General features: G+C 42.7%; 2 protein-coding genes across 2 annotated transcripts in view; one reads left to right on the top strand and one right to left on the bottom strand.

Annotated features, from left to right (window-relative positions):
- Nucleotides 1–5805, top strand: part of SLC13A4 (solute carrier family 13 member 4) — a gene marked incomplete at its 5' end in the record, with an annotated part of 44766 nt that extends 38961 nt beyond the window's left edge. The window contains one exon of the mRNA XM_081244455.1: nucleotides 768–5805. Coding sequence (XP_081100581.1) covers nucleotides 768–905 — 138 coding nt within the window. The 3' untranslated portion in view covers nucleotides 906–5805. The remainder of the gene's footprint in view (nucleotides 1–767) is intronic.
- STMP1 (short transmembrane mitochondrial protein 1) lies at nucleotides 5306–14624 on the bottom strand. The gene is given in 4 exon segments (XM_081244456.1): nucleotides 5306–5772; nucleotides 5774–5842; nucleotides 6776–6829; nucleotides 14461–14624. Coding segments are annotated over 4 exon segments (177 nt in total). The 5' UTR covers nucleotides 14476–14624; the 3' UTR covers nucleotides 5306–5733.
- Nucleotides 14625–14991: the final 367 nt, after the last annotated feature.

Genomic DNA, 14991 nt, shown 5'->3' with positions numbered 1-14991 from the left:
TCACCTGGTAGGATGCCAGCCATCCTTACTGTACACTTTTCCAAATGGCCCTGGCTCTGCCATCCCTCACGTCCCCCTTCCGTCTGATAGTGTCAACGCCATGACAGAAATGGAAGGGGTCAGAGCTGTGGAGGTGACATTCCCTCAGGAGAAAGCAGCAAAGGCCCCATGCCAGCCAGGGTGCCTGTGTCACCTTCCTGTGGGAGGGCTGGTGGGGAGGCAGCTGACCTGTTGCCCCAGGTGAACCTAAGGTACACTACTTCCATGAGCTGCTCCTTGGGGGAAAAAAGGTAAGAGTCATAGGATACAGGCTCTCCTACGAGTCCTATGTGTCAGCACATTAAAGGCTCTGAGAGGTTCCTGCTTTACAAGCTCTGTTTAATCGTGATGAACACATTCCCTATTATGTAGCTACAGAACCCTTTTTAGGCGTAACTTAGCATCCCAAGATCTGGTGTTCCAGGTACATAGCTTCTAGGCCTCCATGTAATAGTGAGAGTGCTGCAAACAGAGAAGTTTCTAATGGCCGTCTCCCAGCCCCAAGTCCTCCCTGCTCTCCTGTCCTCAACAGTCCTGTGCCCCCTACAAGGCACCACTAGGGCACCCCAGGCAGTGACTGGAACAAATCAGGGCCAAGCAGGTGGGCTGTGATCACATCGGGGGTGGGGCTCAGGCAGGGGACACAGGTGGGGAGCGTCTGGGGATCTGCGCTGCTGCCTGTTCACGGTGACTAGAGTCTGTGTGCCCTGCTGCTTTGTGTCCTGCAGGTGAAAGCTGGTCTGGGGGTCAATGTCATTGGCCTGGTGATAGTGATGGTGGCCATCAATACATGGGGAATTAGCCTCTTCCACCTGGACACTTTTCCCGCCTGGGCTACGGTCAGTAACATCACTGATCAGGCCTAACACAAGTGGGCAAACGGCCCAACCAAAGGAGCTGCCAGCACCCGGCAGAAGTCCGACCAACAGGCCAAGCAAACCACCGGGAGTGCAAAACCCCCAGCAGAGGATGCCGCCAGCTACCACCTCGAGTGAAGCGCACGGAGCCTCCACCAACCAAATGCACAGGCCCGGATGTTAGTGCCTTCTGCTCTGCCCTCCTTCCTTAGCACCACAGCTCAAGGAACCCTAAAACCGTTCTCACCTCCTTGTATCTAGTCTCTCCAATCGGCTCTTTCTGAAGACAGGAAGAGACAAAAGCCTGTCTTTGTCGCCCCTCAGAGGCTAAGCCTCACAAACTGACTAGTCTCGCTGGGTTTGACGTTATTCTTAATTTCCCAATCCCTTTTAGGAGTAGAAGGAGAAATCCAAATCATCCTACCTATACACAGAGAGTGACACCAGTGATTTCTCCTCTTTGGGGGAAAATCTCACCTAGAACTTGAGACCTAACGTTGGCTCCTTCCTCTCAAGTGTTTCTATCGTAAGTTCTCTCCACAAAAAGGCAGTTCTTAGTAAGTCCTCTTTGTGGCAATCAGTACTCTTTTATCACTACTCTGATTCCTTTCTAAGCGTCTCTCTTCAATGGCGTCTCTGTATCTTGGCACCAAATTCCTGTAAAGAAATAGTGTCCCCTTCAGGAAGAGGCGGGTGCTGTTCTCTCTGTCAAAGGAAAAGGAAGTAGAGAAAGAAGACACATTGACATTAGTGTCTCTCTCTTCACTCATCACTAACCACCAATACCACCGTGCTGGTTAAGTGTCGGGAGGGAGAAAAAACGTTCATACTTGTCTTATTAAGGAGGCCGACACTGGGATTAAGACCATAGCACTATTAATGATATTTGACGGACTTTCTTCTGGAGGTAATGAGTAGTTCGTCCCTGAGAAGACAAGCACAGAAAGGTCCAAACACATCAGTCACTTTCTACAAGTTAATGAGCCTCTTGAGGGGAGGGGAGATGTCTTACGTCTCCTAAAGTCCCCAACAACTTATACAATATACTAAACTGTACCTGCTCAATAAATGTTTCCTTTGAGAAAAATCACTTTGGAAATCCAGGCCTCCTCCTTCCTCCTGTACTATACACCCTTTCCCCCAAGACAGAGGTCCTTGCTATAGGACTGGATGAAGCTCCCAGGCCCTCCGGTCTTCAGGCATTATACATTTCTGATTTCTACCATCAGTTACTTGCTAAATACACCTTATGGGAAAAGGAGGACCCCACAGCTGCTGCACTTCTTGAACTGATTTTAAGTTACTATTGATAGCACGTGCAGTTTTCCCACAATAATTAACCAATAAGTCACTCCCTTAGTTTATCAAGTATCTGTGAGTTATAAAATTCTTTTGTGACAAACTTGCACCAGGTTTAATCAGGAATATTACTGCTTCTGCCAATTAGCTTAAGCCAAATTATCTGGCCACTTATAAAAGTGAAGGAGCCCATATGAAATACCAGTATTAGGTACACTACGTCTGGTTTGACGAAGCCAGATCACTACAGTCACGTTGCTTTAAACTGTTCAGGGGCTTCCCTGGTGGCACAGTGGTTAAGAATCCGCCTGCCAATGCAGGGCACACAGGTTCGAGCCCTAGTCTGGGAAGATTTCACATGCCATGGAGCAACTAAGCCCATGTGCCACAACTACTGAGCCCATGAGCCACAACTACTGAGCCCATGTGCCACAACTACTGAAGTCCATGCGCCCTAGAGCCCGTGCTCCGCAACAGGAGTAGCCACTGCAATGAGAAGCCCACGCACCACAACGAAGGGTAGCCCCCACTTGCCGCAACTAGAGAAAGCCCGCGCAGCAATGAAGACCCAATGCAGCCATAAATTTTTTTTTAAAGTTCACTATGAGTTAGAAAGAAGGAAATAAAATTGTCTCTTTAAATAAAAACTGCTTAACTGTATAAAACACTAAATCAGAAGAGACATCTAAAGACATCAACTGGTAACTTCAACTCATAAAATACAGCACCTTTTAACAACTGTAAGGTTCTTTTGTTTTTTTCTCTCCCTTTGGTTTTTTTGTTTGGGAGGGTTACAGTTTAAGAATAAGCTTTCCAGTTCAATGTATTTTTTAGGTTCCCAACATAAACCCTGAAGTCTTATTTTTCACACGTGAGTAACCTTCAGTAGACTTTTATGTAACCCTCTTAAGGTCAGGTGTAGCAAAAAGTTTCCTTAAGTCTCATCAGCAGTTTTCAAACTTTTTTAAAAGAAAAAAAGGCATGTCTTGCAGTGGTTCTTCCCATCCCTCCGCTGCTTTGTAAGGCAAGGGCCTCTACAAAACACCCAGGGAATGTACCTTTCAGTGCCACAATCACAATCACCACACCCCTTAAAAGCTATCATGGTTCTGGGTTCCTCCAACAATATATCTCAGTGAAGATAATCCTGCCTGAGAACTCCGAGCTCCTTTTCACTCCTGCAAGAACCTAAAACTAGGAGAGGGGCTCTGAATGGTGACCAGGAAGTCGGCCTGCGTTCACTGTGTAGCAGTTTACACGGTGAAGGTGATTTGCTGGGTGGTTCCCACTGGCAGAGATGATCCTGTCGTCAAGGTAAGTGTCACTCCTGAGGGAAGCTCCAAGTCCAAACGAGCTTTGTTTACAATATATAATTATAGAGACCTAATTTTCCAACGTCCAAGTGACCCTCAAAGAAGCCACTCTGGGAGAACACACGCACAGATAACAATGCTCCATGACTGATAACAAGGGATCCCTCTTTGGAAACAGTTTTCCAAGCTTGTGGCATTTTGAATACCCTCAAGGATGGTAAACCTCTAGCGTTTGAGGATTTGGTCATTCAAGATCAAACCTTGTAAGCCAGGTGGTATGATCAAGGTGCATACTATAGATTTTCATCAACAAAGAGTGACCATAGAATAATGACAAATTTTGCACAGTTCATAAACTGGCTCCAAAAGTGAGTGCAGAGAAACAAAAAGTATTCTGACCAAAAGCAACATGTTTGGACTAGTATCTACTATCTATTGGACAATTTGCAAAGCACTGTGCTACACATCACATACATTATTTCTACTGTTTCTCATGGAAGCCCTATGAGGTAGGTATTGTATCCACATCTTACAGAGAACACAACAGTTTCAGAAAACTAAGCTGCTTGCCCCTGACCACACTGCAAGGGAGAAGCCAACCATAATATGATCCTAACCTGTCTCACGCACCAGTACAACCTGCAGGGACAAAACTTATCTCCATGTATGAAAGATCCATGTTTCCAAAGAGAAGTAGAATCACTTCATTTTATAATCACATTTAGTATCAGTGGCATCCACTGGCTGAAAAAAAAGGTCTCTAAACCATTCTTCCAGTTTACTAATTCTGCTAAAATGTCTTCAGAAATGGCATCATCAGTGAAGCTACCCAACAAGCCCTCTGGAACAAAACACCCAGTGAAATGGGCCTTTATTTATATTTAGTGCAAAATACACTTCCAGGACTTTAGCTTGGAGCTATCCCCCTGCACAGATATGTATAATAACATTAGATTCAAGATTATCACTGTTAATAGCAACAGATAGGAAACAACCTAAATGTTCCTCAGGACCAGATTAAATAAATTATGGTATATTCATTCAGTAGAACCTTATGTAGCCAAAAAAAGGAAAGAGGTTCTTTGTTCCTTACCTACTGATATGGAATGACCTCCACTGGGGAAAACACTGTATATAGTTTGTTATCATTTGTATAATGTGTATAATTTGTATAATGTACATGTGTTTGTTCAGGCACAAAATCTTTCGCAAAAGGATACAGGAAACTAGGCAGTGCCTGACTCCAGGGAGAGGAACTAGGAGCTGAGGGACAACGCAAATCACTTTGTACTGACCCAGGGGAAAAGTTAGGTATTTAAACATTTTTCTCAATTAAAAAAAAATTATGGACTGATTATACACTTGAAAAATTACAAGAGTAATTTATGGTTGCAGAAAGAAAAACACAAAAAGTCTTCTTATGAGAATCACTATAAAGTTATAACTTAAATACATTTTTTAAATGTAAAAAGGCATAAAATTTCCTTTATAGACAACTTCTCATTTATCTACCATGTAATGTCAAATGTGCCCGTAATCCCATAAAATAAGTATGATTCTTATGAGAGAAGAGAGCCAGATCAAATGCATCATTAGGAAAACACATGCATGCTAGACTATGAATTCTACTGAGGACAAAGGCCATTACTTTAAATACTTTTCAATTCCCCAGTTCCTGATAGGGTTCTCAGAACAGAGTTTCTTGGTTAATGAATAGCAAATTGATTTATTGGTTAAATTAGCAACTATGGAGCTTCCTGACAACAACATAAAATTAGTGGATAACTCACCAGAAACTGGCTTCTAGGTTTTCATTTTAATTACTACTTTGAAACAACATAATTTAGTACCAAAGGTTTAAACACCCAATATAATTGCTAGACTGTGAAATCAGCATTATTTATATCTCATCAGCTATACAAAACTCATCAATTTTTCTTCTGAAAACGGTAGTAGAAATCCCAAAGAATAAGGGAGAGACTACTAATTAAAGGTCATGTTTACTAATCTAGCACCAAAATTCCATTCTCAGGACCTCCCAAGTGGCTGGAAGGAGGAAGGGAAGAAGTGAGGATGTTGGAAAAGTAAGGGCTGTTCTTAACTTGTGGCCCCATTTGTGCTGTAAGACAATGCAGGGTCTAGCAAAGAAGAAAACTGCTGAGGCTGGAGATGAAAACAAAAGTTTTTGGTTCAGATGGTAAAGGAGGCCCTCAAGAACAGCAGAATCAGTTTATCCAGGAGGCAGTGCTGGAGTCAGCCTCATGAACTAGGGGGTTTCTTCTTGGCATCCACGTCCTTTTTAATTTCTTCAAGTTTTTTAGCCAGGTTTGGTATCTTTAAAGAGAAAAGAAATTATTATCATTTCCCATCTACCTAATCAATATTTTTTCATTTCTCTTCCTCTAAAGATAAATGGATTTTTTACTTTTCCTCTAAAAGAAACCTGCTCAACAGTGGTCTTTCTTAGCCTCATAACTGCCTAAGAAGGATACCAAAAGATGTAAGTTAAAGTAGGCTCCCTCCCCAAAAGCCAGAACCTGACTTCTACTTTTATATACCCACTTAGCCCCTCAATCCAGTGCCAAGTAAAAGTTGTACATATAAACAATAAATGTGACATAAATTAACAAGCACATGACTAGAAAACCACATGACTCAAGTGAAGGTTGACAAAGGGAATTCCCTTTATCACACTAAAAGCTTCACTATAAAACAAATCAAAAGTTAGTATCATGTTTCCCTTCCTTATCTCTTTAAAATAAGCATTACCTTTTAGGATCCCCATTCATGGGCATTTGTGTCACCTGATTTTCAACTTCCCCATCTGTAAAGTGAAGCTAATACAACTCCCTACTTCACAAACCGCTGTTCTCCTTAAATGTGTTGCACTATATGAATCCACCTCCAAATTACTCAGTCATCTCTACTACTGGGTAGGGTGCTGAAAAGATTATCCAATTACAGTATCACTTCACATGATTTTCCATAGAACTGTAAGAATCTAACAGTGTTACTCTATGCTAACAAACTCAGCTCAGGATCACCATGAGACCACCTAAACTGATGGGATTTTGCACCCCTGTGGTGACAGGTTCTTCTGTGAGTGCTGTTATTTTTTCAAACAATGGAAAATCTTTCTACAAATTCAGGACTTTTTCCTCAGACCTATGGACCTTGTTTGCTGGAAGGCATACCTTACTTCAGCAAACACAAGTCACTATGTATTAGTTACCTGAAATCAAGGAAGACGTGAATATGGTCACTTACGTCATAGTTCTGAGCCAGATACATTCCCACCACGTTGCCAAGAGTAAATCCAAGCTGTAAGGATAGAACAGGAAGAGTCACACCGGAGACGGAGCTCTGTGCCATCCGATACCACACAAGACTACATGATAATATTCTCCTAAGGAGCGCAGGACAGTTATAAGACCCTGGTGTCCAGGCTAGGGCCGTGCATAGCATGAAATTCACATCTTTCTTCTATAAAATAAACACAGAAATATCCTCCCAAAAGGTCAAAGAGTATACGAAAGAATATACGGTAGCACTGAACACATCGACCTTATAAATATATGGCTGTAAGTTCTAGAAACTCAAGCCAAAATTCCGATTTTTGTTGTTAAAAGCCAGTTTATTTTTATTTTTTTGGTTTTGAGATTTGTTATTTCTTGCTACATCAAGTAAAAAGTATTCAATTTTAAAAAGCATTCAGCTAAATCGTAGGATCTTAGAAAATGAAGGGACCTTCACAGTTCAATCTCTTCATATTTCAAGAGGCACCTGAGGCCTAGGACAGGGCCATTCATAACAGGAGCACAGGACAACCTAAATTAGATTCACACTCAAACACTAAAATATACAGTGACATAAAGCAGGAAGCTGACATGCAACTGAGACAGCACATGGGTTAGCACTGTGCCCTGGGAGGAGTCTAAGGGGCAGGGCACTTAAGACCTGCAGAGAACACAGGTCCCCTACCATCTTTTAATCAGTGACAAGACAGACGGGCACGATTTTTAGAGAACTGTAAATGTTTATCCCACTGGGTGACTTTTCCTGAACAAAAACTGTTTCATGAAAATTTAAAGCACTCCCTTCACACCAAAAGAGTTTCAGAGTTCCTTAAGGTTGGAGTTTTAACGATGATCTATTATTTCCTGGTTTTTATCCCCAATAATTAAAAATCTCCAACTGAACGCCTAACTTCTAATTTTATAAATTTGAACTGGCATCTGATTTTTTAATCATTTTTTTAATCAGTGTCGCTCCTATTCAATACACAGCAGAGGTTAAAAGAGAAAAACAAAGCGCAGCACTTAACACTAATGGTCATACGTGGTGTGGTCGAATCGTCTTCAAGTTGGAGAACAGAGAACAAGTTGGAGAACTTCAGAATACAGCTGGATCCTTAATAAGTTTTAAGCTTACTAAGCTTTAAACACCAAAAGCATAATTTAAATAGGTTTGTTGTAAGTTAAGAAGCATAAAAGAGGCTATCAAGTCTAATCATAGACCATTTTCTGATCATTTGATTAATCAAACATATCTTGTGAATATTTTTGCCAATGTGCACCAAGAAGCAAAATGATTTTTTTCACTCCTATGGGTTGAAACCAGGCAGTCAGAGGTTTTCCAAATCCAGAAAGAGTATTAAATTTGCTTAAAAGAAGAGGGGAAAAAAATCATCTAAGAATGTTAGCTCTAACACCAAACAGAAAGAACAGAGGGTTGAAAAATTTCAAGAAAAATAAATTAGAGTTCTGGTTCTACCACTGTCTAGCTGTGTACCCTTAGGCATGACACTTAACCTCCTTGGCGCTTTGCCGATCTGAGTTTCCTGATTTATAAAACATTATACTAACAATGCTCCTTCTAGCTCCAACATTCTAGGGTTCTTGGTTCTTACCACATGTGTCTCAAAATAAATATGGCATATCTAATGTGTCTTCATTTTGGCAATTTCACGAGGCATCAGGGCACATGAAAAAAATAGCAGTTATTTTAAAACACAAAACAAAAACCATGGGTCTCTAGACAAGTCATATCCAATTCCAGTTTCAGAATATTGCTAGGTCTACCAATGGGATATTGCAAAATTACATAAACAACATGAGAGAAATGGACACATGAAGAGAAATGTGAGGAAAATGCATGACACCAGAAAAGCATTTATATGTTGTTCATGGGATACTCAATAGACAAGTTTAGACAGGTAAAAAATTTTAATCTGGATAAATAAAGGATCTCAAAAAATAAAATCTAAATCTGAGGAACAGGGACTCAGTCTGAGAAGTCAGACTGGAGCCAGAGTACAAAACGTCTCGAATGAGTCTGAAGCCTCTCTGCAGGCCAAGAATGCTTAACCTCCTCCAGGCCAAGACCTGGAAGCCTCCTCAGTGGTCCATCCGGATGGCTGGATGCTATCACCATGGTCTTCCTCCACATCACATGGTCCCCCCAGAGTACTCCCTGCAGAGAAGATAGCGCAGAAGGAAGGGAAATGCCTTCTTCCCAAGTTCAACACTAAATACATCACTATTATGTCCTCTCTGCCGTCATTTTGAGACTTTAGGAATACGTAGCTTCTTCTCACCAACATATTGGGGACAATAAATGGTAAAACACCAGAAGTTTGGGAACTGAGGAGTGACATGAGCGAAGTAATGTAGAAGACAAACAGGTGAGAAGAAATCTGAAAAAAACCCTCCCAAATACATCTGGCCTCCAAAGATTTTGATTAAGGATTACAGTCCCTTATATCCTGAAAATCAGTTTCATATCCAGCCCTGTGAAAAGATTATAAAACGGTCTCTATCTTAAAGAATTTATATGATGTATAGAAAGAAAAGCTACATGTAAGTAAAATAGTTATATAACAACAGAAAGCAGCACCCAGCACAGGACGTTGAATGTAATAAATGCATGAAAAACCAGAACTGAGTCATGCATTAAGTAACAAAAAGAGTGATACAGAAGTGATTCTTTTAAGAAACCACACCTGAAAGAGATCGGTGTACCTCAGCTTGTTATTAAAGGCTCTAAAGATGCTGAGGAAGTGTTAAAATTTAAACTGGAAAGGGACGTGACTGTGGAGAATCAAGGTACAAGATAGGAATGACAATGTGATGACCTGAATAAAAGAAATAGGCCCAATTAGAAAAGTGGATTTGAACTAAAAAATGGAGAGAAATACTCGTACAGAGAGCTGGGTAGGGTTAGCTGATGGACTTCAAAAACCAAGCAATGGAGTTTAGTTCATTTACAAAACGGTGGGGAGCCAATGACTGCTCTTTACCAGCAGCAACAGGATGAAAGCACTGCTTTGTAAGCATTCACCTGACAGCTGTTCCCAAAAAAGGCTGAAAAAATACAGATTAGAGAAGGCACACGGGATAGCAAGTAAACACGAATGAATTGTTTTTCTTCTTTAAAATCAATGAAGATCAATGGAATAGAATAAAGGGTCCAGGAATAAACCCTTACATTTATGGTCATGTGATTTTCAACAAGGGTGCTAAGACATCCAATGGGGAAAGAATGCTGGGACAACTGGATATCCACATGCAAAAGAATGAAGTTGGACCCCTACTTTACATCATAAACAAAACTTAACTCAAAATGGATCAAAGACCTAAATGTAAGACTTAAAACTGTAAATCTCTTAGGAGAAAACATACAAGTAAATCTTCATGATCTTGGGGTAGGCGATGGTTTCTTAGATATGACACCAAAAGCACAAGTAATAAAAGAAAAAAATAGATAAATTTGATTTTATCAAAATTTAAAACATTTGTGTTTCAAAGAATACCAACAAGAGGGCTTCCCTGGTGGCGCAGTGGTTGAGAGTCCGCCTGCCGATGCAGGGGACACGGGTTCGTGCCCCAGTCCGGGAAGATCCCACATACCGCGGAGCGGCTAGGCCCGTGAGTCATGGCCGCTGGGCCTGCGCGTCCGGAGCCTGTGCTCCGCAATGGGAGAGGCCACAACAGTGAGAGAGGCCCGTGTACCGCAAAAAAAAAAAAAAAAAAAAAAAAGAATACCAACAAGAAAGTGAAGAGAACCCACAGAATGAAATAAATATGTGCAAATCATATATCTGATAAGGGACTTGTACCTAGAATACATAAGGAATTCTTATGACTGAATGATAAAAAGACAACCCAATTTTAAAACAAGCAAATGATTTGAATAGACACTTCTCCAAAGAAGATATACAAATAAACAGCCAACAAACACATGAAAACATCATTAGTCATTAAGGAAATGCAGATCAAAACCACAATGAGGTGTCTCATCGCACCCACTAGGACGACTTAAATCCAAAAGATGTATAAGTGTTGGCAAGGATATGGAGAACCTTCATACATTGCTGGTGGGAATGTAAAACGATGTAGCCACTTTGGAAAAGTCTTGCAAATCCTCAAAAAGCTGAGCACAGAATTACCATCTGACGCAGCAATTCCACTTTAGGGTATATACCAAGAAAACTGAAACATGTACCTACACAAAAACTACATGAATGTTCATAGCAAGATTATTTATAATAGCCAAAAGGTGGAAACAACCCAAATGTCCATCAACTGGTGAATGAATTAACAAAATGTGGCATATTCACACAATGTAATAATAATCAACCATAAAAAGGAATGAAGTCCTGATTCATGCTACAACATGGATAAACCTTGAAAACATTACGCCAAGTGAGAGGCAGTCAGAAAAGACCACATATTGTATGATTTAACTTAAAGGAAATGTCCAGAATAGGCAAATCCAGAGAGACACAAAATAAATTAGTGGTTGTCCAGGGTTAGGTGTGAGAGGAATGAGAAATGAATGCTAATGGTATGGAGTTTCTTTGTGGGGGGCAATAAAATATTAGATATAAAAATTAGATAGTGGTGATGCTTGCACAACTCTGTGAACATATTAAAAAACCACTAAACCCTACACTTTAAATGGGTGAATTGTATGATATGTGAACTAACTGTATCTCAAGACTATTAAAAAAAAAAAACAGTAAGATTTGGGACTTCCAGGGCTTCCCTGGTGGCGCAGCGGTTTAGAATCTGCCTGCCAATACAGGGGACACGGGTTCGAGCCTTGGTCTGCGAAGATCCCACATGCTGCAGAGCAACTAAGCCCGTGCACCACAACTACTGAGCCTGTGCTCTAAAGCCTGCGAGCCACAACTCCTGAGCCCACGTGCCACATCTACTGAGCCCACGTGCCACAACTACTGAAGTCCGTGTGCCTAGAGCCCGTGCTCCGCAAGAAAAGCCACTGCAATGAGAAGCCCACGCACAACGAAGTGTAGCCCCCACTCATTGCAACTAGAGAAAGCCCGCACACAGCAACAAAGACCCAAGACAGCCAAAAATAAAATTATAAATTTATTTTTTTAAAAAAGTCCATGTGTGTTACAATGTGTAAGAATATTGGAAAGCACTGAGATGCAGTATCCAAAAGCCGAGGGAGGAGGGATTAAAGAGGTGATTAAGAGTACCAGGTGCTGCTGCTCTGAGAGAGAAGAAAAGCAATGCATTACCCCAGTAACAGTACAACAGGCAGTGTACACAAGCCACGAGCAGTGCCCATCATATCAGGTTTCCCTTTAAAAGCTTCAAAAGTTTCCTTACACCAAACTGGCTAAACCATGCTGCAATTAAGGAAGCTACTGCAGTGCAAGCAAGGGGAAAGACGCAGCAGGACCACAGGAGCAAGTTTCGTTACAGGGATGACGGGCAAATATTTTAATCCAAGGAGAAATGAACAACGAAAAGAAGATACAAGTAACACAACCAGGTGCAGTGGTTTTCAAATACTGTTCCAGGAAATGACAACTGCAGAAAACGTCTTGGAGGGTTCCAAAATGGGTGATGACAGCGCACCCTCCAAGATATTTAACTTGTGACTATCCCGTCACTTCCAAAACCTGTTCCATCACTACCCTTCTGAGGAAAACTGATCCCCATTCCTGAGAAGAAACTCAGAGTACAACTGATACCTTGCCAAAGAGAGACTGAACAATATCTGAGTCCTTACTGTCATTGTTTCAAGTACTTTAATGTATTAACTCATTTTTAATCCTCACAATAAAACCATGAAGTAGGCTCCCATTTTCAGATGTGGAAACTGAAGCATAAAGAATTTAAATAACTTGCCCAAGTTCCCACTGCTTAAAAATGATGATTCAAAGGCAGGAGTCTGATTCTGGAATCTGACCTCTCAAGCACTAGGACATGATGGCTGGTCACAGGTTAAAAGCTCGAGGAGATCTTAGGGATCATCTACATCAACCCCATTGTTTTCGTTTTTTTTTTTTTGTTTTGCGGTATGCTGGCCTCTCACTGTTGCGGCCTCTCCCGTCGCGGAGCACAGGCTCCGGACGCGCAGGCTCAGCGGCCATGGCTCACGGGCCCAGCCGCTCCGCGGCATGTGGGATCCTCCCGGACCGGGGCACGAACCGGCCTCCCCTGCATCGGCAGGCGGACTCCCAACCACTGCGCCACCAGGGAAGCCCAACCCCATTGTTTTATAGATGAAATGGCTGAAAGCAAGGAGAAAGATTCGCCCAAGTTCAAATGAGCTGGTGAATCATTTGACAGAGTTAGAATAATCAAGGTAAAGTAATGCTATCACTACTCATTGAGGAGGTGGGAGAACATCCATGTTACTTCTGAGCTAGGAATTTAATGAATGCCTTCGGCATCTCTCCTTAAATGCTGAGAATTCTGAATTTGCATATCAGTCACATCCATATTCATACACAGCAAAAAGTTTATTTCAAAACCAAATAAAGTCACTCTGCAAAGGTACTTAGAAAGTTAAGTGTAAATGAATCCATGTGCTTCCTCCCAGTTATCATGAGCTACGGCTGTACAGGAGACTCAATTACATCATCTCACACTTTGGGGCTGACACTGTTTTTAACCTGAGTGTTTCCTACAACCATATGGCAGTAATTATTTCTATTGACTCCTAAGCTAATACCCAGCTAGGACACTGGAGAAACTTCCAGAAGCAGAGGTGTAGCCATGTCTTGTTTAGGCAGTTTACGTCCAGGATACTCTCTTTCCGGCCTAGAGATTGAAAAATTAATTACCATCTCAAAAAGGACAGAGGGGCACTTTTTCTTCTTTAATCTCTTTCATAAAGAACGTAACGTTTGGGAAAGTATCTTATCCCAAGAGCACTCAATTTCCATCGGCCACCTGGAAGGTATTAGAATACCTGCCTCTTATCAGAATCAGAATTTAAATATCCAGTTTTGAAGGCACGAAAACCTGGAAGAAAGACTTTCACCTGGAAGTTTGGCAAGTCCTCCTGAAACCTTCAACCAGGCAATCTTTGAAACACACTGGGGCCTTGCCAGAAAACCCGCTTTTAACTGTAGTAAAGACGCATGAAAAATAATTTGTTTACTCATGGTAACAGTCGTTTTACCCAAGAGTGAGCATTTTGGAAAAATTATTTGTACACCAGGGCCTGACTCAGGCCAGCAACCGGCCATCCTCCGTCTGGAAGCTATAATAGGTCTGATGAGGGCTCCCCAGGCCTCTAATTCTGGCGGTTTACTCCTTTAGAGTTTATTCCTGGCCCTCCTAGGTTTTCAAAGACGCCAACCAGCAGGGCTCTAAGTCGACGGGGTATGCGTCTACGTCAGGGGTGGCAGGGCAGAAAAAGCCATTAAGGACCCCGGGAGCCTTAACTCGAGGAGTACACAAAGCACACGGGCACGTCACAGAAGAGCTGTGAAAACGCACGCTCTGACCCCTCAAAAGTTTTAGGGACTTGAAGGGCGGCAGAAAAATGCCGGCCAACGGAATTGGGTGAGGCAGAAACAAAACCCCGCAGCCCACCCCGGCAGGCGACTAGCAGGCGCGGGGGCAGTGGGACCCGAGGGACCCTCGCTCCGGGCTCCCAGCTCGCTCCTCGGCAGCTCCACTCACCAGGAACTGGAGCATAGTGTCGGCAAGGAGGACGTGTAGGTCAGCTGCACCTCCGTGGGCCGTCCGAGAGTGCCTCCCCCGGCGCGACGGGCGGAGCCCGCGGCCGACTTCCGGTTCACGCCCCGCTCCGCCCCTTTGGCGCCTTCCGCCTCGCCTCACCCGGAAGTGGCTCCTGGCGCCCCCTGGCGGAGCTCCTCGGGATCACCTCCTGAACTGACCGCCCGGCGCGAGCGTGCGGGGTCGGGTAGGATCAAGTCCCAAGCCCCAAGCCGGGCTTGAATTAGCTTTGAACATTCAGATTCCAGGGCCCAGTCCTCAAATCCCACTTCTGTAAAGCTGGGTCGGGGCCCAGGAATCTATATTATTAACCGGCATCGCCACACTTATGATGCACAGCCAGTCTTAGAACTCCCTGACCTAGAAGGATCACAGGAGGCGGTGGTTCCCATCCCCACGTGCAAAGTGAATCACCTGTGGAGCTTTTGCGATATACTCCACTGGGGCCCCACGCAGAGTTGTATTTTTCAAAAG

The sequence above is a fragment of the Mesoplodon bidens genome (genome assembly GCF_964165515.1).
Source record: "Mesoplodon bidens genome assembly, chromosome: 9".
Classification (NCBI taxonomy): domain Eukaryota; kingdom Metazoa; phylum Chordata; class Mammalia; order Artiodactyla; family Ziphiidae; genus Mesoplodon; species Mesoplodon bidens.
This window is presented reverse-complemented; position numbering and strand designations above follow the sequence as displayed.